This window comes from Struthio camelus, chromosome 2, assembly GCF_040807025.1.
Source record: "Struthio camelus isolate bStrCam1 chromosome 2, bStrCam1.hap1, whole genome shotgun sequence".
NCBI lineage: Eukaryota > Metazoa > Chordata > Aves > Struthioniformes > Struthionidae > Struthio > Struthio camelus.
This window is the reverse complement of record NC_090943.1, coordinates 49511510-49538642: the sequence shown is the minus strand read 5'-3', so window position 1 is coordinate 49538642 and position 27133 is coordinate 49511510. Positions and strand designations below refer to the sequence as shown.

The window sequence follows — 27133 nt, the reverse complement described above, 5'->3', positions numbered from 1 at the left end:
TAAACTTACCTTTTTTAGTAAAGAAGATTGACTAAATATTCTTAGACAAATTTGTAGTCAGGACTTGGCCGAAGTCTGATCTCCTAATTATTATCATTACATAAACTACATAATTTCTAAGAAAAAATCTGGCGTGCAATTTCTGAACAGTTTTACTTGTTGGGGTACCAGCAAATGTTGTCTTTCTCTGGTTTAAATACATGTTTGAATCATTGCTGTCTTTATTACTTTTTGTATGTTTCTTTTCTCTCTGAAGTGTCTGAAAGTAAGAATTAAAAGAAAGCTGAACGATTCTGTATTGTATTAGCATAAGCAGTTTATCGTCTGTTAATTCCTCATAGGAACATCTGTCCTCCTCAGATTCCTCACAGCTACTGATCTTAATGAATTCAGTTTAATGATTCCCTCAGTAATTTCACTAACAAAGAGAGTTTCATATATTTCTTTTAAGTGTCAAATTGTTTAAAAATGATAAGGAGCATTCACATCCTTAGCGATAAGGGTTTTTTTCTTCTTAGCTTGATTTATGTCAGTGTATTACAGTTAGACAGTTTTTTAATGATATTTCTTAATTCAACATATTCTCAAAAAGTACAATTCTGTCAGTGTTTGAACAGTGATTTTCAAAAATATTTTAATATGCTGCTGGCTTATTCATCATTTTTCCTATAATGCTGAAAGATGTAACAGATCTTAAAGTATGAACGCTTGAGAATTCACTCAGTATTTTTGCAGTCATGCAAGGCTTTGTAAAGACTGCAGTGTTTTGTTTGTAGAAATACTTCTCTGTGACTTGACCGCTCGAGGAAAATTTGTTTCAGTTGTTGAAGCAGAACACTGAAACGCTGTAGTAGGACTTTTAGAAGTGAGTGACTTTTTTACCCTTTGAGTGTACTATGCTTTGTTTCAACTGTGGTAGCTCGTTGCAGACAGCCGTGCTGAACACAGCGTTCAGCTTGCTGTCGTCTAAGGAGGCAGTTTTACGCAGCAGCAGAAGTAAAGGATTGGTTTGCAGGCATTTAATGTTAAAGAGATTTGCTTTATTTTAAATTGTTCTGTATGGCACTGCAGTCAGATAGTCGTCTTTGATTAATTCGTCAAGTTTTCGTGGCTTTTGGGGGGGGGGTTGTGTTTAATAGATGACTTTCTTAAAATGGTATTTGAAATGTTTTGTATCATGAGTTCATGCTAATATATCAGTTTCAATAACAAAATTTAACCTTCAAAGACTTTGAATCCACATTTCCTCCTCAAATAAGAAGGCAGATTTATAAAGGTAAAAGTTCTGTTTTGTGTCTAAGTCAGAGATGCTTCATCACCTTGCTCCTCCCGTTCTTCACAAAACTTCCGCTGTTCTCATAACATTTATTTATATATATTTAAAAGGAAAAGGAAGAGCAACATGTAGGTTTTCAAAAACAACTAACTTACATTTTAAAAATTATTCACATTATTTTCTGTGAAAATACAGAGGAGTGTTTTGTTGGGGGGGGGGGGGGGGGGAGGGATAATTGCACAGAACTCTTGAGAAGTGAACCTGCGAGATGTGACTAGTCAAGTGTGACAGTGCTGTCAGATGTTTAAATTGCTTTTCCATGAGTATTCATTTGAAGAAAAATCAGCTTCACTGCTTTTTTTTTTTTTCTGCAGCCTCAGTTTTCCTGCATCATTGTTTCCACTGGCTGGTGTCTTCTCAATGGTCAGCTCTTTTCTGTGAGCTGTCTAGTTTAAAGCAGCTGAGAACAATTTAAAGTATTTTTAACTTTATGTCAGATTTCACTAAAATGAAGGGCTCTTCTTTAGTAAATCAACAATGGTTTGGCACTGAGTGCACTTGGTATATCTTAAACATACGAATCATAAACTCAGTCTTCATCTTTTTCCCCTTCTTTGTCCAGAGAATCTCTATTCAGTTCCATGGGAAGATTAGCGTTTCCAGAATTTTCTGCAAGACGAGGCCTTATTTGTCTGGTTTTGTTCATTAAGTGGAAGAAATCTTATCTGTGATGCTGTAGAACTAAGTCATTTTTAACAGTTTTGAAAAGTGTTAAACTCAAGAAAAAGCCATAATACGTTTTATATAAATTCTAAATGAGTCGTTTCCCTCTTTTGATTTTAGAAATCTTCATAAATTCTTGGTCATCTAATGTAACTGTACAGTGACAGAAAATAAAAAGCAGACACAGAAGATTTAAATTATTCTGTACAGAGTTAAAATGCTTTTGCCAAGATAAAAGTGTAGTATGATATGTCTGTTTCTCTGAGCAGTGTTGACCGTCTGTAATCACTTTCTGTGAAATGTTGATCCCTGAATATCTTAAGATCACTTCTTTTTAAGGCTGCTCTTTCTTACAGAAATCAGAGTCTGAAATGGAAATTTTTAGAGAAGCTGGAGTACCACGCAAGCAAAAAATTACAACATTTAATGTAACAGATGATGCCATCATTAAGCCAGGTAATCTTTCTGAGATACAGAATATTATACGCGTGACTGTTTAACGTCCTCCACTTCTTGTAAATTTGAACCAAGTCAGGAAACTTATATTTGTTTGTATTTTCGTACAGAAAATGCTAAATTCTTATGTATCATTGCGCGCAAACTAGCTTTTCATGTTTTAGGGAAAAACTAGAAAATAGCCTTTACTTTCAAGACCATAAGAAGTAGGTTTTTTTCCTTTTTCCTACACGTTCTGTTTCCATTGCTTAGAAAATTAAGTATGATCCAAACTAGCTACTCTTAACATTGGTCCCCTTAACCTTGAGTTAAGAAATAAATGTCTGTAAACTTGACTTAAGTGTTGGAAATAAATATGAACACGTTTTTTTTCTCTGATAATCATTGAGAGGGGCGCTAAGAAGTTCACGGTAGTGTTTCTCGGGGTGTAAAGTTGCAGTCTGAGGTTTATTTGCTTCATTCAGAGGGATGACCGACTGCTGTCCTGTATGATGTCATTTTTTCTGGCAGTTTGCAAAGTAAAACATAACATGCATTATACTGATTTTCAGTAAGAATGTTTGCTATCAGAAGTTTGGAAATTTCATGAGAAGTGTTATATTTATAAGGATTTATTAGATTGTGTATTTAGGTAGCTTTTATTTCCTGCTTTTTGCTAGTATTATAGGTGATTTTTTTTCTTTTTTTCTTTTTTTTTTTATGTTTAACTAAGAGTTACATAGGGTAAGAGGTTCTAATGCATTACACCTATATATGCTAGTAGATAAAGTTTTTGAAAGAGATTTCTAAAACTGTGTGGCAACTGGCAAATATCCAGGCTGGCATGAAGAAGTAGTCTGGGACTTACAAATGGAACTAAAGGCTTGAGATATAGCGGAAATGCAAGTTGTCAATACATTGATTTTTCAGTGTGTGTGTATTTGTGTGTAAATAAAATGTCTATAGCATCCTTCACGTTTCTCATTTTATCTCAGTTGCTTGCTGCTGACAGGCTGTTTTCCCTTTGTATGTATGCATTGTATATGTATGCATTGTATAAAGAACACAATAGGAAGATTTTTATGCCAGAAACTTAGTAGAGATTTACATTGTTCCAGTTTGAATTCATATAGAGATTTGAAAACCGCATGAAAATGGATGCAGACATGATAAAGTGATTGGAATTTCATTTCTTTAATTGACTTAAATTAGGCTGGAAACTCTGTTCAAGCTGCAGCTGCGTGGCTCATCAGATTAAAGTTCATTATAATGACCTGAGTTTTCAATTCTGTTTTCCTCTTAAAATGTTGCTAAGAGTAGAATATGGTAACTGTATAACAAAAAATTCTGAAGACAAAATAACCTTTTAAATTAAAGCTTTGATCCTGTAAGCACTTAGGCACAAATGAGTAACTGCGTTCAGATAAGTGATGTCCGTGACGTTCAGTAGCAGAAATTCTGCTAAAAGGCAGCATATGCATAACTGCCCAGTGGATGAAACTGTACTTTTATCACAGTCTCCAGTTTGGGGAAAAAAAACGAAAAACAAAAGAAAAAAAAAAACCCTTTGTCTTAACAAAGAGGAAGCTTTGCAAAACTTGTCCTTCCAACTCTGTTTTTAAAGGAAGTATTTTTTAAAACACATTCCCACTTTGGAGGTGCTCCTAGTTTTAAGTAGAGCATGTTCTGTTTTCTTGCCAATATTGTTTATTGTGAGAGTCTTAATTAAATTGAACTTTGTAGGTGTTTGAATTGCAATATTTCTAAGTAAAGCCCAAAGCCTTCCCTCCTACCCGTCTGAAATTGGACTAGCAACTGAGAAATTCGCTTAAGTTGCAAGTACAAAGCACCTGTTTTAGTAATCAGGGTTTATAAAAAGAGCAAATAATACATGTGTGCAAAACAAAGTCTTATTTTGTTTCCTGTGACTATCCTCTACCCTGCATGCTAATGACTCGATACTGATTTGTGGATTTCAGCGCTTAGTTGAACGTGATCTCTCTCCTCCTCTTTTGAAGGTACTCCTTTGTATGCTGCTCACTTCCGCCCAGGACAGTTCGTGGATGTTACTGCAAAAACGTAGGTTCCTAACGTTAATGTGTAGGGTTCGTCTTTCAAATAGGTTGATTTCCCCTGCCGTGCTTTGGCTGGGACTCATGGTTAACAAAAGCCAAAATTCAGTTGCAAAGGGAGTGGCGCAGAAAATAAAAGTCCATTCGGCCGTTGGGTCAAAAATATCAAATTCTCTTTTCCACTGAAGTTTACTTTTGGTTTTGAGTGCCTGAATAAGTAGTACTGCTAGGGCTATGGTCGTGCATGTGTTATATGTAACAAGTATATGATTAGCACTGAAGGGCTCGAATAAACAGCTTGAGAAAAAGGTACTCAAACTTAGCGCAGTCCAAGAGGCCTATAGCGCAGCATACGTGGTATGTAGAGGTGGGGGGATAAATATTGAGAGGCCTTGGGTCTCAGAAGAGGTGCTTAATTTTGATTTGATAAAGAGATGCAAAGAGAGATGAAGTGTGTAGGCAGAACGAGAAACAGCAAGACAGTGATCCGTTTTGCAGGGCGACAGAACTGTCACAATCCTATATTGCTTTCTCTCGTATTACAACTCATCTTCTCTGCAAGCAACCCTCTAATGATCTTTTACTTTTAACGTGGGAGGATGATTTCCTCTCAGACCACTGTGAATGCCAAGTTAGGGCTCAAGTTGTAGAGGGTGTCAAAAGAATAACTGGCACCTTGCCGCAAAGACTAGTCATGCCTCTTCTATTACATGCATAATCTCTGCTGCCCAAGAGAGTTGGAAACTGTTATCTCAGTGTTTCAGCGAAGTGTTTTTTTTAATATTGTGATAGCAAAGTGATGTTTTCCATTTGATGTTTACATTTTTGTGTAACGGTGATAATACCTAACAGGATTTGTTGAAATATTATACGTTGTAATTGTCTTTTTTGTGTAATACTTACAAAAGTCAAATAGTATTCCCATTACTATTCTTGTGTATACAGAGGGAAACTGACCTTATCAGTATAGCAGAGTTACCAGTTCTCATATACCTGACTAGATCTGTGAGAGTACCCTCTTGAAAGTCTTATTTACTGTATCTAAAATTTTGATCTAAGGAAGACAAGTCGTTGACGGGAATTAGTCTTATGCAATACTTGGACCTGTTATATTTATTTTTCATGCTGCTTCTGAATTGTCTGCAATGAGCAGCCTTTAACTCAGAGCAGCTTATTCTGCCCCTGCCCAAGCGGAACGTTTTCCCTTTGTAGAAGAGGCATTAAAAGCCTATCTTAATTTTGTTCAAGTCTTTGCATGGCATTGTAGATCTGCTTTAAATGACTCAGCCTTTTTAAAATATACTGAAAGGCAAGAAAGATGGAATAATTCAAGTAATTATTTTGTGGAGATTATTGGACCTATTTTTCTTAAGCAGTTCCTCATCCCTGCGTAGGTTGCTCCTTACAAAAATTAGGAAGCTTTTCTTTGTTACTGTAGCCTGAACAAACTACTGTCACTGAATTTCAGAAAAGTGCTGGTTAGGATCTTAATGTGATTATCAAAGTGTAGATTTTTTTTTTTTGTCCTTTTTGGATTGTCTCCTTTTAAACTTTCCTTGAAAAAACATTTTTGTCTAATTCTTTTGAAATGTTTTGATTCATTTATACTTCAGTGAAAAAACTACCATCATGGAAACAGGAAGGCTTGGTTAAAGATGTGTGCAGTTTGTTTTTATTCTAAGTCTTGTAATTTGTTCAACATAGTACGAGTAGCTTTTAAATGCTGACAGTAGACAGTCTGCGTGTCTGCATGCTGTCTGTCTTCAGCGTTAAATGTTTTCCTTAACCTTTATTGTAAGCAATTGAAAAGCTCAGTCCTTATATTTCATAGCTGCCAGATCAGGGGTTGTGTTGCATTATAATTCCCGTTTCTGCTACTTTACAGTCTGTTTCATGGTCATTTCAGGAAGTCATTGGAACATCGGAAATTTTGCCAATCCAAAGAAAAAGCAAATAGTAACTTATTTTGAAATGTATAAGAAGTAGGTGATGATTATGGAGAGTTAGCAGCTTATTTAATCTTTACTAGGTTAATGGTGTAGTCCAAGCCTGAAAGTACACGCTACAATTTTCTATAATTATTTGACTAAATAATTTGTAATTCTTCTCCTTTACAGCATCTAAATAATTGTCTTTTAAACCTGCTAGATTTGAAGAGTTAGCAGCAAACTAAATCATGGCTTAATTAGAATGCTTTATTCCAGTAGTTTTCCACATAAATTTTGGCTAATTAGGTACTGGCATTATACTTGAATCAAACCTGGAAAATAAGGTGCAATGCAAAATTGTATTTGACTTTAACAGCTGCTGTCCTGCAGGTGAGACTAGAACAACTGTGTGTAATTAAATTCTATTTTTAATTCTACAGAACCATTATTTTGTTTCCTTTAAGCTTTGCATTAGTCTTAATTTTGCATATTCCTGATTATTGCCTATGATTCCTTTATAGAACACAAGTAAGCATGCTTTAGTGAAATGACTATGTGACGAAATTCCCTAAATGGCATAAGACTGATAGTATGTATATCCCGTCTAATAAAGATAGGTCTCATGCAAGCTTGCCTATTCAGATGCTATGTCTAATGTTACTGTTGTCAGAACAAAAATAATCCTTGATTCAAGCCAAGATCTTAGGACAGCAGTCAGAAGACGGCGTACAGAAATCTCAACAGTATAAATGGGATGACAAACCTTCTACTTTCACACAGCTTCTTGATAACATTATCTGAGATACTGCACATGTAACTTGACCTTCTCAAAGTGAAACGTAGACATTAATTGTGTTTAATATACGGTTTTGGATTAAAAGCCTGGTTTGACAAGCCTTGATGTTTCTGAAAAGTGTTTATTTGGAGATAGCAGAACTATGCCCGTTGTTATTTCAGGGTTGTACCTGTACAAATTGGAATTGTATTGTGTCTCCTTTTAAGACTTTATAAAATTTAATGAACAAGCTGTAATGGGATATCAGTAGTTAGGACTTTCTAGGGGAAATCAGGTATTCTTGTGAATCATTCTTCAATGAAAAGGTGATGCAGATTACCAGAAGCAAAGTGAGCTCTAAGAAGGGTACATATCTTGGTTAGAATCTTCTATGCATACTTTGGCTAGTGTGAAATTACATTTTAAAACAGGATATATTGCGTATGTGATAACTATATGGATCTTTTGATTTGGCTAGCTCACACTAAATGTTAAGAATGATGGAAATAGACTCATGAGGCTTTTTAAGTAGTAAAAGATCTGTTATTCTCATTTTGAATATTTCTATCTTGTTGACTCTGGATAATGTTATTTTAAATGTAGTCTTTTTTTTTTTATTTTATTAATGATACTTTTAGTGATAATTCACTTTCAGTGATTTAAGGAAGACAAAAAATGCAATTAAAAATTTGAAACCAGTAAATCAGATACTAAGATCGAACATCTGTTCAGAAGTTGACAAGAATATATTCTTATAAGTACTGTTTAATTTTTTGATGGAACTCAGGTGTGAGACAAATGTGAACTGTATAAATTCTTTTCTGATTTTCCATGCTGTTTCTTCTGAAAGAACGACATGCATCTTAAGTCCTGTGCCTTGTTTATATAAGAAGACTATTAGCATCAAAAACATTTTGTTTCACGCAGTTACTGGAAGAATGTAAAGTCTTCCGATATAAAGATAATAAGGATAAATGTTGTGTTCATACTGTTTTTTCTCTGCATATAGTACAGAAACCCAGTACTTGACTGAGACCAGATCACAGTCGCATCAAGAAGGTTTTAGGTTAGAAGTATGATATTCTGCTGGGGTGATTGAGATACACTGGCAGAGCTAGTAAATGCCTAGCTGAACAGTCCTTCTTACAAAGTTGTATTTAAACTGGTGTTAGTAGTCCCTTACTTTATTTTCAAGTTTACTTTTGATTTGCATAAACTTGTAGTTTAATACTCTGTTCCCAATTTTATTTCAGATAAAGGATGAGGTTAGGAAAATATAATACTCTGCATATAATTGTTGTTCATCTTGATACATGTTTCATGGATACATGTTTGAAGAATGTCATACACCGTATATTCGTTCTTTTGAAAAACAGACAAAAATGAAACAGGACTATAGCTTCTTCTTATGGTTAATTTACTTTTAATCACGACGACAGCGATTGTGCGTCATCTTGAATAGAAAATAAATATTCAGAAAAGTTGCAAGATAAACTGTATTTTTAGGTAATTCAGAGACCTTCAATTGATTTTTCACAATGGAAAAAGGAAACTATTCTCTAAATGAATTGAATAACTATTGTGAAAGAAACTGGGTAGATATTAAAGCATTACAAATTACATATCATGTATTTTCAGTGTTGAAGCTTCTTTCTTGACCCCATTCTGGATATTTCAGATGTTGGAGACTGTTTTCCTATAGTAGTTCAATAGCTAGGTGAGAAGCTGAAGGCTTACTCAGTTTGCCAGAGTACCAGAGCGCTCCCTTTTAGTCTGGCCACGCTTTCAGTAACTTTCCTAAGGCTTCCATTTTACCAAAGCTGAGCATTGGGAAGGAAACCAAAAGATAGGCTGATACATCGTTGCTTCATTGCATGAATCATTAAATGCTAGAAATATATATATCTATAATCACCCTTTTTTTGAAGAAATCTCCTAGCATTTGAATGAAGTAACAGTTTTTTCTCTCCCTTTAAAAGTATAAACTCTTTCTAGCAGCATTGTTTTTGATTATATTTTTATAAAAAGTACAATTTACAGCATGTCAAATTGTTCATGTTTGAAAAACGGACCATCTGAAGGAGATGTGGTTGAAGTGGTTTCATGACATCAGGGGTGTTGCTTCTTGATTAAAGTTGACAGAACCTTTTTCTTTTGGAATGGTAACCTGAGATGCTTGTGTGGTTTTCTGTGAAATGCAAGTACGTTTCTGCAGCTAAAGAACTAATCCTGCCCTCAATCTGCTCTCTCTGGTCACTGCGCAGCTGTTGCGTGACCCACTTGCAGTCAGTTTGGGAGAGTTTTTGAATTCCATCTTTCAGCTAGAGGTGCCAGGAGTAGTCTGCTTGGAAAACACGACCTATAATAGATAAAAGAATAGATCAAAGAAAAATAGTATTTTTGCAGAATAGATAAAAGTTTTCATATAGTTTTGTTGCTGTTTTGTATTTTTAAAGTTAGTAATGCCTCACGAATCTACAGATGTAGAAGAATATGGAGTTTGAGCTACTCTTAAAGCATGAATATTTTTCAAGTAATACTGTCAACAACTTTTTGTTTTTTTACAATTATCCGAATTCAGTACTGCCAGCTTTTAGAATAAGCTGATTCATGAATTACTGATGCAGTGAAACTTTGCTTCCTTTGGATTTCTGTCCTGTGTCCCTGATCGCAGGTACTCCCAGTTCTCCCCTCGGCGGGTGCCTTAGGTTGCTGGCCAGAGCCCTGACCCTCCCCACGTTCCCTCTCTTCCACCAGCCTCTCCTGGCTGGGAACGCTGGTGCCATTCGCTTGTGTGCTGAGCAGCCAGCTGACGGGTCAAAGGAACAGAATGACTGTTTTGATCATGCTGTAACGTTTCTTTAGTTGTAGAAGATGAGCAAAAAAAGGAGTACGCTTTCTAACTGAAGATTTTGATTCCGAACAAGTAGGATAGGTGTCTTTCCACTCTGCCAGATTTCACTGGAATTCGCCCAAAGGTTCAAACAAGGGAAGACGAGAACAGAGACACGGACGTCGGGATTGCGCGAGTCGTGTTTGCTGGTGGTTCACTGCTTTTAAAGGTTCTTTCTGTGTCTGGTTTTGACGCTACTTTGATTGGCTGGCCAGAGCAACTCGGGGAGTGCGACTCAAAGGAGAACTATCCAGCTGGAAGAGAAAAGAATCTGTTTTTGTGAATGATGATGTTTCCAGCGTTCGTATGTTTTCTCTAGTTTTTAATGATATTGCTTTTCTAAGTTGGGGAGTCAGCAAAAGGCTACCCTTATATGCAGCACAGGCAGTATGCATACTCCTACGCAGTTCATTTTTCTGTGCTTGGCTGGAAGGTTCTAATGCTTAAACTAATAGGACTGTGCCATTGCTGAGTGCAGTAGCCCAGAGAGGATTTCTGTAAATTGGAGGAAAAGGATCATCTTGCTTAAATGAATCAAAAAATCAGTGCAGCTCTAAACCCTGTGGACAAACTTTTCCTCTTGGAAACCGACAGTGTTGCAGGTTTAAACACACTTTAATCTGCTTTTCTTTTGTGTAACAGTCAGGCAATGTTCTTGTTGAGTCTGTCCCTGCGGTAAATACAGAACTCCAAAGGCAGTGTTGTTATCGTTTGCCTCAACGATTAAGGTGTGGACATTGAAGATGCATTTATTTGTTATTTCATTTTAGACCATATGTGTCAGTTGAGTCCAGATGAGAAGTGTTTTATGTATTTTCACTACGCATAAAGCTGTTTTCTGGAGTTGGCTGTTATGAGATGGACCAATTGCAGTTTGGTAAAGAAATGTTACTTTGCTTATTTGGATGCTTCTCTTGATAGCCCTGGGTTTCCTCTCCTGATGCTTAGGGCCTTTTATTAAGTTTTGGTATGGGTTATTATTCAGTTACTCTTCGTTTAGTTTGTCCTTCTTGTATCTAATCTTAACATTGGTGAGAGCTTCAGTATAGTACCTTATGTTGAGGACCATCGCAACAAGGAGCGTTTTATGTTAGTCTTTTTGCCTGTTTGACTCTCTTCTGGCGGTTCTTGCCCTCTAAAACAACATTAAGTAATACCCTAGAATATTTTTATGATATCGAATATAGATTCTAAAATATTTTCCTCTGACTGCTAAGCTTTGCTAAAGGTAAAAAGATCAGGAGCCTGGCTGAAGTCATTGTTCATTGCCAGGAACTTTGTTTGGTTAACTGAGGTTTTTCCTTTATTTTCCTTTTCAGAATTGGTAAAGGATTTCAAGGTGTCATGAAAAGATGGGGATTTAAAGGCCAGCCTGCTAGCCACGGCCAGACTAAAACTCACAGACGTCCTGGAGCGATATCTACCAATGTGAGGAGTCTTCTTTTTTTTTTCTTTTTTTTCTTTTTTCTGTTGTATACATTCTTCCTCAATATTTTTGGAAGTGCTCGCTAAAAATGAATTATTTCAAAACAGCTGACTGTTTTAGCACAGACTGGTAAACTTTCCAGTCTGTTGTCCACTCTGTGGTAGCAGAGAATCCCAGGTGTTTCAGAGGAAGTGCAGAAACCAATGAACAGTGCAGAAGCAGTGCAGATAGCTGTTGTCTTGTGCCTTGAATGATGAATATCCTATATTGTTAGTAAGTGAATTAACAGATATTTTGACTGAGCAAATTGAGGTATTTGGTAGTATAGCTAAGAGAAATAGTGACCTAAAGAGAGTTCTAAAAATCCCTTATTACAGCATTTCTGGATTGGAAAGGATTAGCAGTTGTTTTAAACTGTGGTTATTCTGCCATTGTTTTGGAAAGGTAGATGGCTGTGCTGTACAAGCCTAGTTGCTTTTTGACCTTGTCTGGCTACTTAATTAGCTCTTTACCAACTCATTGCCAAAATGTTTTGTTGGACCCTTAACTTTTTTCAGGCAAGGACGGAGGAAAATTTTTAAGTTTCAAACTATCATCAATATTTGTTTAAAATGTCTTTGGAACAGATGCATTTAAAACTTTTTCCCAGACATTATAACAGGGTGGTGAAAGGGATTGAGATAAATATCTAAGTAATGCTGTAGAACTGAAAATTATGGCGCTTATTCCTGCCTTTTTTTTTTCTACCTTTGTTCTCCAAGTTAATACCCATCCAAACAGAAATGGAGTACAGAAACTAGAGCAATGGAGGGAGTGTCATTTTAAATTCTGTTCTGAAAAATATATTTAAAAAATCCTGTTTTACACCAGTAGAGAATCTGTTCTAAAAGTTATGAATTAGGAGGGAGGGGAGAAGCCACAGTTATCTTAATTTTGGCTGCCTTCTGGGTCAGGACTGCTCTGGAGCTCTGTGTTGGAATCCACGCGTAGTTTAAGCAAGCTTGTTAGTCACTGCTGTCCATGCTATAGGCAAGAGTCTTGTGCTAACAGGGGTTTTAGAAAACTGTACCTTGTTTTACTTTGCACCAAGTTAAAATATGGGATGGGTGAAAATCTTGCTCTGAATCTGCAAATATTTTTGTCAAGCAAAGCTAGAATCTCTTTGCTGATACAGCATTTTATAGTGTTTTTATTATTGAGGTAAATATTTCAGGTGACACATAGATTAATACTTAACCTGGAGGTATTTGAAATGCTACTCAATAATAAATATTTTCATTGTTGTAAACAGCAGTATATTTTCTTTGCTGCTTCTCTTGGCTTTGTAAATGTACCTCTTGCAGTTATGTAATTTTTGAGCTCTGTTTGCATCTAGAAAGCTGCCAAAGTTTACCGTGGAAAGAAAATGCCTGGTAAAATGGGTAACATTTACAGGACATCTTTTGGATTAAAGGTGAGTTCCGAGTGTACTAGAGTGTGTATAAGGTTGTTGCATTGCCAAGTAATGAACTTTGCTGTATAGCGTTGTGGTGGTACACCATCCATCATTCCCGTTCGGTTCAGAATTCAGGATCATGACCACATCTTTAAGTGAGAAAGCTGAAAAGATAGAAGCAGCGAATGTGCGCTCCTGTCTTTTTGTGGCTTATAAAGAAGACATCCGAACTGCCTTTTGCGTATGTGCAGTCTTTGGGGACTGGGATTGTTTCAGGTAACGCTGTCACATATGATGTGTTTTTCACCATGTCCCTTGATCTCTGCCTTTGAAATGGGAAAGTCATCAGGCTTCTTGACACCTTCAGTTAATGTCTTAGCACCTGTTCTGCTTGTTCAAATCCAGCCCAAGTCTGAATTGTTTGATGTCATTTACTCTATAATGGCCAATTCCTGTGCAAAAAGGGATTATGGTTTCTGTCTAGAGTCTGATGTGCGCATACCTGCAGCAGTGCCCGAGCTGTTACTGCTACCATTCTCTGTCTTTGCAGGCAAAATTTGCAGTTTGCACAAAAGGCATGTTAACCTGCACTTTGCGAAAGTGTGTGCTTCTGCTCTCTGCTAATTAAAACTAATGTTTTATAACTTGAAAATGTACATGTTCAGTTGAACACCTCATAGAATTAAGAAATTAAATGTTTGCAATAACATTTTCATGAATATATTTATCTTAATTTGTCACATTGATTTTTACAACAGCTCTTGCTGTAAATGAGAAAAAAAGACTTGGGAGTTTAAATTGGTGTTATACGGGGTGAAGGGCTGACTTATCATATGTAGCCTGATCATAAACTCCTTAAAACTGATTAACAGACTGCTGCATTAGAAAGCTATCCACTTAGAGTAGCGTGTGACTGAATTTTGCGGCAAGTTTAAGCCTACGCAGAACATTCTTCTTCCCCAGAGTTCTACCTCCAGTTAATCAGTTTGTGCTTCAGTGGACTACATAAAAATTAACATATTGTAAATCTGGGAATATTGTCTAAAAATAGTCTGAATATTTTTTCTGTCTTCTAGGTGTGGAGAATTAACACAAAACATGACATTATTTATGTGAATGGGTCTGTTCCAGGTCACAAAAATTGCCTGGTGAAGGTATGTTTGCTTGTTTCAACTTACTGCTGTTTAGTGATGGTTAAGCTGTACAGCTGTCTCCTTACAGTAGGAGAAACACTGGTTGAATGTAACCTTCGGATTGTGAATGATTACTCGGGACAGTGGGTCACCACCTACCCTAAACAGCTCCTTCTTAGCTTTGCACTGGAGTTCTGTACCTGTTTAGCATATAGTAAGCCAACAGAGTTGCTGTGACTCTGGGTAAGTGTCCTAGGTCTAGATTTATCCTCTTTTAACACTAACCTCCGTCACTAGATTGTTGCTGAGATTTCTGGGATATTATTTCAGGGCTGTATTCATGAACAGGAATACACAGCTAGCACTGCTTTAAAGGTGATCCAAAGCATTCCCAATTTCTTGGCCGTATGCAGTAGCTGTTGGCCTTTCTAAGGAGCAGTTGAGGTACAGCAGTTCACAGTAATGATTTAAGTTCCCTTTGCAATCAGTGTAACTGTATCAGTGTCATTTTTCTTTGACATTTTACGCAATTAATTACACATTTCATTGGGATTGTTTCAGGTTTTTCTATGAAAAGCTGAAACAACGAAGAGACTAATAGGTGTTTTTTTGCAGCATGAATAATAAAAGTCCACACCGAAACAAGAAAAATACTTCAAGGATGTTTTTCAAAATATTTTTCTTTATGATTAGGTTTATTCTACACATCAGCAAACGCGTTACCTGGAGGAAGTTGTTTCCTTTCTGACCTGTTAGTAGCTTACAGGATATCAAAGGTCTTCAGTATCAGTGATTATAAACATGCATATATATACATATACATACACATACATATATATATATATATATATTTATATACACACATACACACACACACACACAGACACACACACACAAAACAAATAGAGTATTTAAATTGTCCCATTCTTGAAAAGTTACAGCATCTCTAAACTGCTTTGGTTGTGATATCCAGTACCATCCTGGAGAATAAATTATGAATTTCTCTCCCAGATAGTAAAGGTAAGAGAAAATGGGTTAACAGATGTCCAAGAGAAGCTGTTTCCAGAATAACTTTTCTACAAAATTACTGGGTGCAACATCAGTAATATAGAATTGAGACTGATTTGACTGGCTTTTCGTCTGTATATCTAATTGAATGACCTTTTCCCCAACTGTATCCTAAGTTTTTTTTTTTTTAATTAATCCTGAGCTGTGACACTGATTGTTAGCTGTATGTTTGAGGTTTAATTAAGTGTAGATTTGTTGTAGGCCATTATTTTTGAATCATAAAGTATGTATACAAGCAACGCAATACAGCTGAATGAATAACACTTTATGCTCAGTCTTTATTCTTTGATTTTTAATAGTACTATTAAGCAAGAATTAATTGTTGCAAAAGGTTCTACATCTCATTCTCCTAGTCCACACTTAAACGGTCCTGTGGGTATTGGATCTGCACATCTCAGATAGCTATCTGCAAGCATTACGACATTTTATTAAGCCACTGAGACTGAAGAAAGGTCTTATTTCAACCAGCTCAAGACTTTTATTCTAACTATGGTTAACAAATTCATTTTTTGAGTTCAGGTTTTAAATGGGTTAAGAAAACAAACATTTATTAAGCAGCTGTATTACGAAGGAGTTTTGGGTTTTTTTGTTTTTTTTTGTTTTTTTAAACCAAGGTCATGTGTGTTAATACTGCACATTTTTGTTTACACCGTGATGATCTCATTTAAACAAAGCCATCTTCAGCTTACTATGCAGATGCTGTCTGCTTCTGTTTGGAGAAGAACTTACAGGAAGGGTAACGTGCTTTCTCTCAAGATTGGGTCACTTCCACCTTTAACATTTTGTTACTTTCACTTCGGGTACATAGCATCGCTCTTACTGGTTTTATTTTGAAAGCAGTCCTGCTGTTGGCCTAAAAAAATCCTCAAGGAAGCAGTACTACTGTAGTCAGCAACTTGTTAATAGGAGACTGCTGGGCCAAACCATATGAGCGTATCTGGGAAAACAACTTTGCTGACATCTGTAATGGGAAGAGCACAATGGACTTCCATTGTCATGGCAGCCTGCTCTGTTAGCATTGAAGAGCCTGCCATTTTTGGTGGTGATTTCCAGTCACTCGCTGTGGATTATAGTTGGAATTTTATCCCAAGATCAGAGGTAAAAATGGCTCCGTTATTTTTTCAAGTAAAGTTAATTTGGCATTATGAACTAAGTGACACAAAGCACTTTTCAGACTATTTTCTGTCCTTTTGTTTAACGTGTAGAATTTCTATTAATTGCATTTGCAGTTTACCTATATTTGAAAATATTTCACGTCATAGTTATCTGCAAGTTAAAAGTCCAGATACCATGAAGTGTGCTTTCTGGCATACACTAGCACATTTCAGGGTTGCTGCTATTTTCATTGCTAGAAATCAAGGTTGAGGGTTTATGAGAAGAACGAGGCTATTTCATCCCTTACAACTACTTGATTAAAATAGTGGAATATTTGAAAGACCCCCATCTTGGCCAAAAGTTCTACAAAGTCCTTTAAATATTCATGGCTTTTGAGTAACAAATAACTTATATTTGGGCATACACAGAATCACACAGAGTGGTTTAGGTTGGAAGGGACCTCTGGAGATCATCTAGTCCAACCTCCCTGCTCAAGCGGGGTCCTTTAGAGCATATTTCCCAGGAAATGAAGGCACAGTAGTAGGTATTATTACTATTATTATGAAACTATTTTTAAAAAGCAGCTCCACTCTCATATTTGGTGATTGGAAGAGAGGGTATAGTCAGCAACAGTTCATTCCAAATCCGTGAACTTGATAAATCCATTCTGTACTTTTCCATAAGCCATATGAGTTGGGTATTAATTCAGAAAATCTGCTATTTTCAAATACATCTCTGAAGAATAGAGAAAGCTTTAATTAAAAAAGGATCCTGGAACGCATTGGTATTACGTGTGTGTTCTCCCATTTCTGCTTTTTCTCCGTTTAATCTTGCTGCATTTTTCTGTGGTGTTTTGAGCTTGTCTCTTAATGCCTTTATTCCGTGATATTTTGTTATTGACATAGAGACTTTCACTCTCTATTCTGACATTAAAGCTGTTCGGATCTGTACCAGGGGAGGGAAATCGTGGAATATCAACTTGTATAATTACAGTGCATTCCACTAAATGCCTACCTGTAATTGGGTAGGGCTAATGGCTGGGGGATGTGGAGCTATCTGTCTTTTATCCGAGCTCTTAAGCGAAGGATCGTGGTAATGCTTGTCTCTTTGTGTGCCTCTGAGAAGAAAGCACTTGTGTCCAGCACCCGCTCTTTGTTGCTTGGTAACCATTAAAACCACAGTGCACCTTTAATGCATATATTTATTTTTATATTTTATGTATTTTTGGAAACTTAGTGCATCAGCACTGTGTGCAGGCTGAGGTGAAGCGCTGGAGTTTTCCAAGTTTAATTTTCAGCAGAAAAACTGCAGAGTGCTAGGACTGATGGATGCCTGGATTAATTAGAAATCAGTTTTCATTTGCTGTTGCACACTAAACCATGCAGGTGAATAGCTGGCATAAGTAATGTTTCTAGTCAGCTGGAAAACTAATCACAAAAGCTTTCTTTGTCATTTAAAAAGGAATCTGTGCTGAGATCTAATAAAATAAAGAAATGTTTGCTGTAGGGCAAGAAATTTTTTTTTTTTTTTTTTTGCAGAGTAACCGTTTGTAAATTAGTGTGTTGTGCCTTTTGAGATACCCAGCTCATATAGTACGGCAAGGGTAGTATGCTAATAGGTATCTCCTTGGATTACTGGGCCTGAAGTTACTGATTATGGTGCTAATGCTCTTTTTTTTTTTTTTTTTTTTTAAAGTTAATAGTTTTTCATTTAGGGAAAGAAAACTCTGACTCTTGATTTCTCTCCCCAGTATATTATCAGCAAGTTATCTTTTCTGTCTTTTAAGGGAGGAGCACAAGAGTAATTCCCTTTTTAATTAGATGATTTATAATGGAAGGGATATTGTAATATGGTGTGTTATAATACAGGATATTGTAGTTTACGTATGGCAGTGTTTGATATGTGGCCTATTTTTAAGGAACATACCATCCTGGTCGTCTTAGGACATTCAATGTTGATCATCTTGAATATGTCATTTATAGCGAAAGCAGAAATTCTGGCAAATCATGTAACCTACAGTAGTTCATTAACAAGTTAGATACTGAACTTGCCTTTGTGCAAGTCAGAGTTACGCTTGAGGCATGCGGTTGCTTCAGTATGTCCTGCTTGACACCTAATGAGCTTAACCTCTCAGTCTTCCTGTGCTGTTTCTCTCTCCCTCCCTCCCTCCCTCCCTCCCTCCCTCTTTCTCTCTCTCTCTCTCCCTCTCCCTTTTTCTTTCAAGTGTGTAGTTGCGTAGTTTGCATCCTACTTGTTTGATGACACACGTGCCACTATTACTGTCTGTATTTCTAGCTGCTGGAACATGAGTTGTGTGTACTGTGCTCAAAATGAACAAATGCAGGAATAGCGTGGTGTCTTGACTTCTATTTTTCTTTGTGTCCCCTGCCCTGCACCTTGGGTCTCATGATAGAGTGGTGGGGGCTTTTGTGTGGTGGTGGTGGTGGTTTTGTTGTTAAGACAACATAAGGCTGGTCTGAAATAGGTATAGTTTTTGAATTCAATTTCCTGTCTAACTTCCAAGGTAGCTTAGAAGCTGAGGTAGATAACATATGACACCGGAGGAAATATTTGTAACGAATTTTGTATACTTAAACACATTTTCTGTTTAGCAAACAGTTTGCATTCTGCTGCTGTGGTTGCTAACGCAGCCTGAAGCCTCATTAAAATGCAACTATGAGCTGTGACTTAAGCATCAAGTTTTGATCTTATTTAAGACTATATTAAGTATTTTGTGCTGATAGATTGCTGAAATTCTATTTGTTTTTCCTAACTATTATGCTGTCAACATAAACTGCACATATTTATCTCCCTTATCAAGTGTCTGCTAAACCTTTTATGTCTATGTTTTAAAGATTTAGTGACAAAATCATGACCAGGTCCAATTTCAACTTTCTTTGGTATTTTTCTGCATTTAAAAACTTTATAGATAATGTATAGTAATATTAATATAGTAGTTAAGCAAACCAAGTGATTATGTTATGCAAAGTTTTAACAGTGAGTGTTTACATGGATAGTAACAGCCAGGTGGGCTCTCAGCTTAATTCCTTCCATGGGTGAGAGCTAAATTCACTGGGCAACTCTCTGTTGCTGGAACTTTTGCAACACAGGTCTTGCGACTTCAACCTCAGCCTAGTTTACTCCATGTAGGTCTCTTCTCTCTGCCCAGACTACAGGTAGTTCAACAGTTAGGAATGGCAGTTTGCAAGTGAATAGAGTATAGCATTCATAAAGAGATGTCTGGCAGAAGAGGAATGACCTACTCCAAAAGCTATATAGCCATCCAAGCCGATACAGCATGCTCAGCCTTTCTGCTGCTCGTTCTTAGCACAGAGTTTATACTTCCATTCAGAAAGCTATTGGAACTTCCTGGCAAAAGAAAATAAATAGCATTTTTTAAGAAGCTGAAGTTTAAGTCAAACTTATTGTGTACTACCTATGCAAGAATCCTCTTGGACTTTGGGAAAGACTCAGGTAATAGCAGATGTGAATCTGGTAAATACAGTGCAGTCAGAACAGAACTGTCAGCGGACATAAAATTGTTTTATTTAATTTTGCTGTAAATCGTGGTTGTCTTATGTGGATTTCTTTCCAACCAAGAAGATTTCTATTCTTAAGCAGACCAGGAGGAAAAACAAGAGAGCACGAGCTTTTCCTCACTACGCTAAACTTTATTCTATAACCTATTTGTACTTTTTTTTTAATCCAGTTGAGTATAGTAGTGGATGAAAGGAATTATTACAGCTCCTGCAGGAAGATTATATGTAACAATACAGAAATGAAGAATCCGGTTTTAAATAAAATTTCATCGTTCGAGAACTTGTAGCTCTCCTTTCTTCAGAGATACCAGCTCTCTATCTCCTACCTCAGCCAATCTGCTTTCTGCTGATAATTCTAGCTACTAATTTTCTTCAGAGATTGGAGTTTCAGGGGCTAGATTTTAAATCATTTGACATGAAGAAAGGTCAGTACAGGAAAGTTACTTCTGTGTAGCATTATCTTTCTTATAAATTAAGTTTCTCAGAAATTAACTTTCTCAACAGCACATGTTCTACAAACCTGGGTACTAATTCTGTGAAGAATTCTAGATACTTAACTCTGCACTCATTGAATAGCTGCACAGAAGCCAGGGAGACTCAGTACAGCACATGAAGTACTTGTGCGTATGCCTGTAAAATTAGGCCAGAAGTAGTTTGTTCCACAAAGGCAAAAAGGATGTCTTGGTTGTTGAAGAGATCACATTACGTAATATAACCTGATATGTCATGTAGGAAAATAATGTGACATATAAACATAGTTAAACCCAGCCCTATTTGCACATTTATTTTATCAGCATTTTAAAATTCTGAGTAATGAATTCATAGCAGTAGACTTATCACAGTATGGTACAAGTGATGAATTCTGGGTTGGAGTTTTGTTTGGTTGGGTTTTTTTAAAAACTACTTAATGACTTGAGTACAAAATACTAAATTCAGTGTCTGGATTTGGTATTAAAATAACCAAATGGTTAGACATAGAATTCTTCAGATAAATGAGAGTAGTGTGAATATTGTTTTTTCTTATGCATTCCAGGTGATTTCTTTAAGTTCTAGTGCATCACTGTCTGTGAGTCTTCTGTTAGATTTATTAAATCCCTTTTTTCCCTCCCACTTTCTTAGGTGAAAGACACGAAATTGCCTACTTATAGAGACTGCAATAAAAACCCTCCATTCCCCACGTATTTTGCTGATGGAGATGAAAAACTACCAGAAGACTTGTACGACAAGGAAATTTTCCAGTTCACGGATCCATCTGTCACATACGCGTAATGTTCTTGACAAGTTTGAAAACACACAGTTTTATGTTATTTTCACAAACTTTGCAATGCTGTATAAGCGTAAACCTATAAATTGCAGTCTGGCCAAGTGACCTGAACGTTTTAGATACTGCAGTTTTGGCCAAGTGATAAGATTTACCGCTGTCAATTTCAAATCTGTGTTTAAAGCAGCAGGTGAGTCTGAGGGACAAGTTGTAAAGCACATCAAACACTGTCTTCAGTGATCTTTTGTCCTTTGTCATAGGCTGTGAAAACTTGCAGATTTTTGGAAAAAACTGTTGTATTGAAGATGGTTCCATTTCATTTTCCGAATGCTACAAAACTCTGCTTCTCTTCTGTGGAAAGTATTCTGTCCAACTTTGCTCAGTCAAAAATTTTTTTAATCTGTGTTGGCATCTGAAGGGATAGATAAATCGGATGCGACTCAGACTTTGTGAAGAATAACCCAAAATAAAATAGGGAAAAAGCACTGATTTGCAGCAGCATGGGCTTGTTTTATTTCTTTCTTTCCACCAGAGCTCTTTTTCTCCTTTTGCTTTAATGTTGTGTTGAGTTTTAACGTTGCAGATACCCAGCAAATTTTCTAGAGGAAAGATCATGCCAACTGCTGTTTGTCTCTTCAGAGAGTGCTGGCAGTGTATATGGTGAGGGGGTGTTCAGATTGGAAATGTTCGATAACAAAGAAGCACCAAGACTGTTTTGGCCACCTGTTTGTTGCCTTTGCTAGCAGCTTGTTCTGAACTTCGCAGAGGATCCCTCACTTGCTTTCTGGAGAAATATCTATCTATAGTTGTCTCTGTATGGGATTTTTATGCTGTTACGGGAGAGCTCTTTTAAAGGGAGGAGGCTAAATGTGAAGTATTCTACTTCATGCTAATACCTCTTTTTTTCCTTCTACTCCACCTTTTAATAATAGTTGGAATATGTATATTCCCTTTATTTTCATCTTATGTGATTTGCTGTTCAAAAGTCTAATCTTTTGCATACTGTACATCCTTTTACAAACAGAATCAGGTGCCTGTGTGACTGCCAGCGTGCCATCTGCAGTAGTTCAAGCAAGGAATTTGCATATCCTCAGTCACTCTTGATACAGTGTTGTCTACTTGTCTTTGCCGCCCCGTCACAAGACATCAAATATCTAAAATCAATAAGAGGTTCTGAGGTGCTTACTAATACTACCTAATTTAAAAGTGATGTCCTTGTGCTTATCACGGTGTGTCTCAGTCACTGAAGATGTTTTGAATTTTTTGTAATAGCTTGAAGAAACCCCAAGCCTTCTTAAAGCTGCCATCTATAGCTGCTGATTTGTAATAGGTTAGGAGAGATCATTAGAGAACATGTTATGGAAATATGAACCGTTAAATATCTATGTTATAGGGCACCCTGCAAGCTGGACTCAGACAAATTAAAAATGTGATTTAAATGAGCGTAGCAGAATGCTGAACAACAACAGCACAGTATCATATTTTGGCCATGTTACTGCTAATCAGTGCAGCTTGTCACCTGTTCAGGAAAGCTGCCACTTCCTGAAGAGGTGTTTGGTGGTCAATCTTCGGATTGCACAATAGACTTAAAAAGTTATAACATTTCAAGCTTACTTGCTACTGACTGCATGCAAATCAGGGTGTGCCTAAATGCCTACCTTGCTGTGCTGCTCTGGGTTATGGGATAATTTGACATTTTCCCTGAAGAGACTGCTCCTTGCCTGCACGGAAACAATATCACGAGCACAAGAGAGGGAGCTCTGAGGTCACTGCTGCAGGAGCAAGAAGGCTGGTGGGATGGGAGACAGTGGGCTTGTGCTGCTGCTGCTGCTGCTGGGGGAAGGTGTATAAGTTAGGGAGCTGCTTGCTTGGGGCAAGAGCCAAAGCCTGTTAGTTCCTCTGTGGTATGGTTTAACAATTCTCCAGAATTATTAAATTATTACTATTAAATTGTTTTAATTGCTTTGTTGTTAAATTTTTTTGTTGACTTAAATGAGAGTCCAGGATCTTTATCAATTAGGAGGTCATTACACAGAGATGCGCTTTCTCCTACTTGGCTTCTCACCCAGAAGTTCTTGGATTGCGGGTATCTCTCCTATAGTTTGTTGTATTTTGGGTTTGCTTTTAGTGGATGCCTTGTAAAACACCAAGAATCAAATAGGAGCTCAAAGGGAGCCACAGGTTTAAAAAAATAAATGCAAATTAACTCTGTTTCAAATGGTATTTCAGCTTGAGAGGAAAACTGACAACCTAGTTCAATTCCTGTTTCTGGAGTAAGAAAAGAACTTTCCCCTTTTTGGTGTGAAGTGAGATTTCTATTAACGTTATTATTAATATTAATCTGTTAACATTATTACTTAACTTCAGTGTCCAGGGAAGGGATTAGAAATTAAGTCAGTTCTCCTGAACAAAAAACTCCAGATCTGTGTGATGGAAAAGGTTGAGTTTGAAGGACTGTTGAAGCAATTTAGCTCATCTGAGGTGAAAAGGGAAATGACATTTTAAAAAAGCCTTTTTTTAAAAACTCTCCAAGGAAAAGTTATCCTTTGAAAGCTTTTGACTAACTTTAAGTCTGTGCAAAAGAAACCTCCAACTATCTATTGCATAACCAGCACCTTTACTTCACACTACTACAGCTGATTGCTGTAAAAGTAGAATATATTCATATAGAAACTGCCCTATGCAGATGTACTGTATTAATATTAACTGCCAAAAAAATTCCACTAAATGGGGAAAAAAAAAATTTCTTTCTGTTATGTTTCCTTTAATTTGTCTAGCTTTAAAATTTCTATTGCAGGGCCATGCTATCAGAGTAGTCCCTGTAGTTGTACTTTTGAAACACATACTGGATGTGAGCCATATGACTTTTTTCCCCATCTGATTTTTTTTTCTTCTTACAACGTGGGTATTGGTTTCATTTTCCTTGTAGTGTACAGGTGAGATATCTTCTGTCTTTGGTTATCAAGAATTCTTGGATACTAAGGAAGTGGATTTTCATAGCTCAAGGTGAAGATTTGCATCCTAAAGGTAAATATTTTCTGTTGAGGAGATGCAGGGCGAGATGAGTAATATCTGTAGGTGTGAGTTCACAATAGTGCAACGTAGATTAGCACATACACATTTATTAGACCTGTTCTTCCATCAGGCTTTGAAAGACTTGCAGTACTTCATATCTAGTTTTGTTTGCATGCCTTGTCTCTCTTTCCTCTGCTCTTCTGACTAATGGAGGGACTGCAAGAGAGGGACAGGCTGAGATTATTTCAAGGAGCAAAATTCTTCAGGAGTGTAATAACAGCACATGATTTAAGACCACCTCCAAGTTTGCTCTTGGAAAATGCTAAAGATGCTTGTAGAAGTATTTTTTAGATCCTATCAAAAGTGTTAGAGTTCAGTATTTATTCTTTGCTCCCACAACATGGCGGAAGGGGATTGTGGCTTGTCAAAATCAGAGGTGCTGAGACAATGCCTAAAGTTTTTAAAAAAAAAAAAAAAAAAAAAAACTCAGCAGGCAAAATCGGCAAATACAAGTCCTCTTGTCTGAGGTGGGCCTACAGCTTCTTGTGTTAAGGGATATGGTCGTTTCTCTGAAAGGGTAAAACAAGGACTGCCCTGCAAGTAGGTATCCATCTTGTCTTGTTGCTGTACCTGAGTATTGAAATTTCAGAGCTGTCAAGGAACATAGGTCCACGCAGCAACAAAAAGCCTTTATTCCATTTTACCTGTAGGTTGTTTATTAAAGGAGGAGGAGCTGAACATGTTATTCGGGGTCTGAATCCCATAGGACAGCATCCTACCTAATGCTCTTGTCTGTTTTTTATATCTAAGGAAGTTGTTGATAGCTCTGCTATCAGTGGCAAAGCTTTTGAAGGAGTTGGGTCTGCTGTGAACTGTGTACCTGTTTCAGTGCAGAGAGAAAACAAAGTATTGCTCTCCTCTGGGAGTAAACAATACTTCAAAATTGTGCCTGTCTGCTCAGCCAGCCCCTTGGCCTGGAAAAGGGTTTGTACTTTCCTTAGCATGTGGCATTTTGCCCTGTGATGTTCAGAAGTCATGAAGGATCCAAGAAAAAGCATGAGTGCTTTTAAAGCTGTGAGTGCAAGTAGGTTTAGTGTGTCCTCTGTTACCATTTTAGCAGGAAACATGTCAGGCGGCTCTTCTTGTCTTATGTTCTCTGGCAAAACACTAACATAGACCAGTGCATCCCCTGGGAGTTAAGTGTCCCTGGAGCTGCCTGGAACGAACGATGAGCTGAAATGCTGATTCCAAGCAGTTCTTTCATGTTTAGTCCATTTTCTGCAGGTATTTGTGAACATAAGTGCTCTGGGCAAGGTACGCACTAAGCTAGGGCTTGCATATCCAGGAGTACGTGTTCCTTCTTCCTTAGGCTGTTTCGGTTTGGGGAAAAGGGTTGTTTTTAACATGGTTAACACTCTGCTTTGGAAGATGATGTAAGGTTAAGCATAAGCTGTATCCATGGCTTCACAGCATGACTGCTTTGAAAAATAAATATTCTTGATTAATAACCAGTCTCCGTGGTTCTGTAACAGTAGATGAATATACAGTGGCAGGCATACAATATAAGTTGAAGGTAAAATGACAGCAGGAAGAGGAAATCAAAACACTCATCCATCACTTGACAACTTGATTGCAGTCATTGATGATAAAAAGGGAGTTTATTTCCTTGAATCTGTACTTCTAAACATCACTGCTCTAGCATTATGTGAGGCTGATAAACATTTTCCTTTGCTGTTGTGACTTGATGTGGAAAAATGTGATTTATTTGGTTAACATTTAACAAATATTACTCTAGAAAGATGAAGGGATGACAGGAGATTTTTATGTAGAATTTCCTCCCCCATCCTCCCTCAATGTGGTTTTCAGATTTTGGTCAGGCATGGTCCAAGGTTTTTTTTATAATGATGTTTTTTGTATTAAATTCTAAAAAGCTGGCCCTCAACCTCTGTGCTAATGTGGTTTCATAATCAGCTGCAACTCTGAAATGTGAAGTGTAGCACAGTCAAATAGAAAATGTCCAATAAAACACTAGGTTGTGGAATGAGAAACCAGTGGCAAGACCCCAGTAATGATTTTGGCTGCATAAAACCTCCCAGCATAGGAAAGGTGGTTACATAGGTAACGTTCTGGGCAAGTCTTCCAAAAATTGTGCTCCTCTGAATCAGGCCTTCAGATGGCTGAGGGAAGATTGAATCACAAGAGAAAGTGTGAGGAAGGCTGACCTGGTGCGATCCAGCTGCCTCGCTAAGACGAAGCCGCCGTGAACGTACAGTGACGGTTCCCAAGCAGTGAAATGGGATTTCTGCTGCTTCCAAGCTGCCAGCCTGGCGCAGAACTGCCGAAGGCATCAGGGAAGGGTTGACCCTGTATCTGCAAGCCCTAGAGCACCATTCCCCATGGCTCCCACGTGAAACTGAGGCAGCTATTTTTTAGAAGAAGTTGTGGGCCTGGTCCTATGGTGCTTCTGGTGCTTCATATTTCCTGGCTATTAGAGGGCTATTTCCTGCCTCAGTAAAACTGAGGGCAGTGGTACGATTAGTTCATGTTATGAGTGCTGTGTGGTCATAGCTGTATCGATTGGCTTGGACCATTCTCCTGATTAATGTCGATCACGTTTCTTGAAATTTCACATGTCTTTATTTCATAATTATAAGCATGATCTGTTTTCTGTGTCTTCCAGTAAGTAGCTCCTGTGCCCTTCAGTGTACAGATACTGGTTATTAATTGCACTTAATGAGTATCTCTCTCCTGCAGTGAGTTGTTCTGCACTGTTACACACTATAGTGTGTCACATATCATAACATGATTTATATATGTAACACTCTTGATGGCACTTAACAGCTGTAAAAATGCATGCAAAAATGTTGACCTTGGTCTCAGGTATATATTGGTTCTGCAGAAAGCATGCAGTTTCTGGTGGCAAATTTAAGTGAATTACACATAGCCTTCATGACAAATAAAACACACCAGTAACAGAATTAGTTTCAATTTGTAGAGCTCTGCTATGTTTCAAGTGCGACGAAATGTGCAAAACAGACGCATACGGAGCTGGCAGTTTG

General features: G+C 37.2%; 1 protein-coding gene across 1 annotated transcript in view; it reads left to right on the top strand.

The window, feature by feature from the left end:
- Nucleotides 1–25582, top strand: part of MRPL3 (mitochondrial ribosomal protein L3) — a 31289-nt gene extending 5707 nt beyond the window's left edge. The window contains exons 5-10 of the mRNA XM_068935603.1: nt 2356–2455; nt 4453–4513; nt 11422–11530; nt 12904–12981; nt 14040–14117; nt 20918–25582. Of these exons, the coding sequence (XP_068791704.1) occupies nt 2356–2455; nt 4453–4513; nt 11422–11530; nt 12904–12981; nt 14040–14117; nt 20918–21067 (576 nt within the window). The 3' untranslated portion in view covers nt 21068–25582. The remainder of the gene's footprint in view (nt 1–2355; nt 2456–4452; nt 4514–11421; nt 11531–12903; nt 12982–14039; nt 14118–20917) is intronic.
- Nucleotides 25583–27133: the final 1551 nt, after the last annotated feature.